Consider the following 2,083-nt stretch of genomic DNA (forward strand, 5'->3'; position numbering starts at 1 on the left):
AATAAAAACAGTAGCATCGTCCCCCAAAGAGTATTGAGGATGTTTATACAGCCTTTACACACTATATAAGACTTTACCATAATCAGGTTGAGAATCTTACAGGGAAAGTCGAGAATGAGATGGGCATATAAATCACACAGCGTTAAAAGCAAGTCTTTAAAAGTAGAGGTAAGATAAGAGGTCTATGCAAATAAGACTCATCAACAGCTAAAATCCCCATAGCCTTCTTCCAGCAGAGGCAGACGACCTCCCCTACTTCCCAGAGCTCCACCTCTCGGGCCCAGAGACGCTAGTCCAAGCCCCGCCCCCCTTTGGCCTAGCGCGTGGGCGATCTGGGTCACGTGATCCAGAGTGCGGAAGTGGAGCTGCGGTACGCATTCCTGATTGGTCGCGGCGAGTGTCCTGGGGGCGGGGCTAGGCGCCGGAGGTGCCGGGGGAGGAGGCTGCGGTGGGGGCCGGCTTGGAGTGGGATTCGGCCCACGGCGCTGACCGAGTGCTGGACCGCCGGCCGTCGGGTTCCCGGGACTGTGCCCACCGCTGCTCCGGGTCACCCCGGCCGAGGGGCTGGCCGCGGGAGACCTCAGGGAAGGCTCGGGCTGCCGGGCCAGGCGCCATGTCCATGGAGGACCCCTTCTTTGTGGTGAAAGGGTGAGTGTGGGCCGAGGACTGTCGCCGCAGGGGGAAGGGAGGGAAATCGAGGCAGGGTGGCACAGCCTCTGCACCCCGACACCGCGCGTCCTCCGGGGCTGGGCCCCCGGGGGTCCTCCTTTCGGTCCGCACAGCCACTTCCTCGGGGTCGCGCTCCGCAGGTGGGGAGCGACGCGCTGGAGCGGGCGGACAGCATCTGGGCAGGAAAAGGGAAATGGCCCTCCTGGAGTGGGCGTACGCGGGGGCGATCTCCATTGTGGAGTCGCGGAGCTAGCCCGGGACGGGCACCTCGCGGCTTGCCCGAAGGCGTCCAGCCGGTGCGGGATCTGGGTGCGGGAGGACGCGCGGCTTCCCGGGGGAGGAAAAGTCCTCCAGGCCCGGTACTGATGTTGGAAGGAAAACAAAATGCAATCAGCCAAACCAAACTTTCCGAGGCTTTTTGTGAGCCACTGGGATTTTCCCACCGTATCGAAGGAAATGAGTGTTTCTTTTGAACTCCTTGGTTTCGTCCTGAGCGTTTGACAGGTTTCCCTCAACTTCACGTTCTGCTTTTCAGAAGCCTGCTGCCCTCTTTTTGAGAGGGAGCTGTCCTGACTCCATCTTTGATTGTCTTTTGGGAGATGGAAACATCAATTGTACTTCGTTGTCTCAACTTTGTAGTCATTACACAAATGCAAGAAAGCGCAATTATGATATCGCAAACTATTTCTAATAACATGTCATCTTTATGCTTTGAATGTCAGAGAAATGTCAAAAATCTGAGAACTGCAAAGTTAAGAGAGGAGAAGTTCTACTGACTGTGAAGTGTTCTTTGTTTTTAACTAGTTGCTCCTTGCATCTTATCTGTGTAGTGGTAAAAGCTGATCGGTTGTGTGCGTGTTGTTTTTATACTTAAAGGTACTGGGAAAATTTAAATGGTATTTTAGATGAGATACTTTATTATCCATAGTGTATACAATCAAATCTATTAAGACTGTTTCTTAACATTTTAGCAAAAGGGTTTTTCTTTCACCTTGCTTTAATTTAGATGGGAGAATAGGGAGATATAGATCAACAGTAAAATTTACCTGCCTAGAAAATGTGTTATTAGGGAATTGGTTTAGGATGTCTTCTTTTGTTTTTTGCTTTTTAATTTAGAGTTGTATACTTTTTTCTTGAATGGAAGGGTTTTTGTTTTGTTTTCTATTTTGTGTGTGTGTGTGTGTGTGTGTGTGTGCGCACGTGTGAATGCTATGCCCCACATGGAACTCAGAAGAAAACTTGGAGGAGTCCCTTCTCACTTTCCTCTATGTAGGTCTCAGATCAAACTCGGCAAGTCTTCACCTTTGCCTGCTGAGCCATTTCACCAGCCCCAGAATTGAAATTGAAGGGTTGTCGTTGTCTTTTTCTTTCTTTCTTTCTTTCTTTCTTTCTTTCTTTTTTTTTTTTTTTTTTT

At 50.2% G+C, this 2,083-nt stretch overlaps 1 protein-coding gene across 1 annotated transcript in view; it reads left to right on the forward strand.

Moving 5' to 3' along the window:
* The first annotated feature begins 444 nt into the window (after positions 1–444).
* Positions 445–2,083, forward strand: part of Stx6 (syntaxin 6) — a 47,905-nt gene continuing 46,266 nt past the window's right edge. The window contains exon 1 of the mRNA XM_005363890.3: positions 445–648. Within this exon, the coding sequence (XP_005363947.1) occupies positions 614–648 (35 nt within the window). The 5' untranslated portion in view covers positions 445–613. The remainder of the gene's footprint in view (positions 649–2,083) is intronic.

This window comes from Microtus ochrogaster (assembly GCF_000317375.1).
Source record: "Microtus ochrogaster isolate Prairie Vole_2 chromosome 6 unlocalized genomic scaffold, MicOch1.0 chr6_random_2, whole genome shotgun sequence".
NCBI classification, from domain to species: domain Eukaryota; kingdom Metazoa; phylum Chordata; class Mammalia; order Rodentia; family Cricetidae; genus Microtus; species Microtus ochrogaster.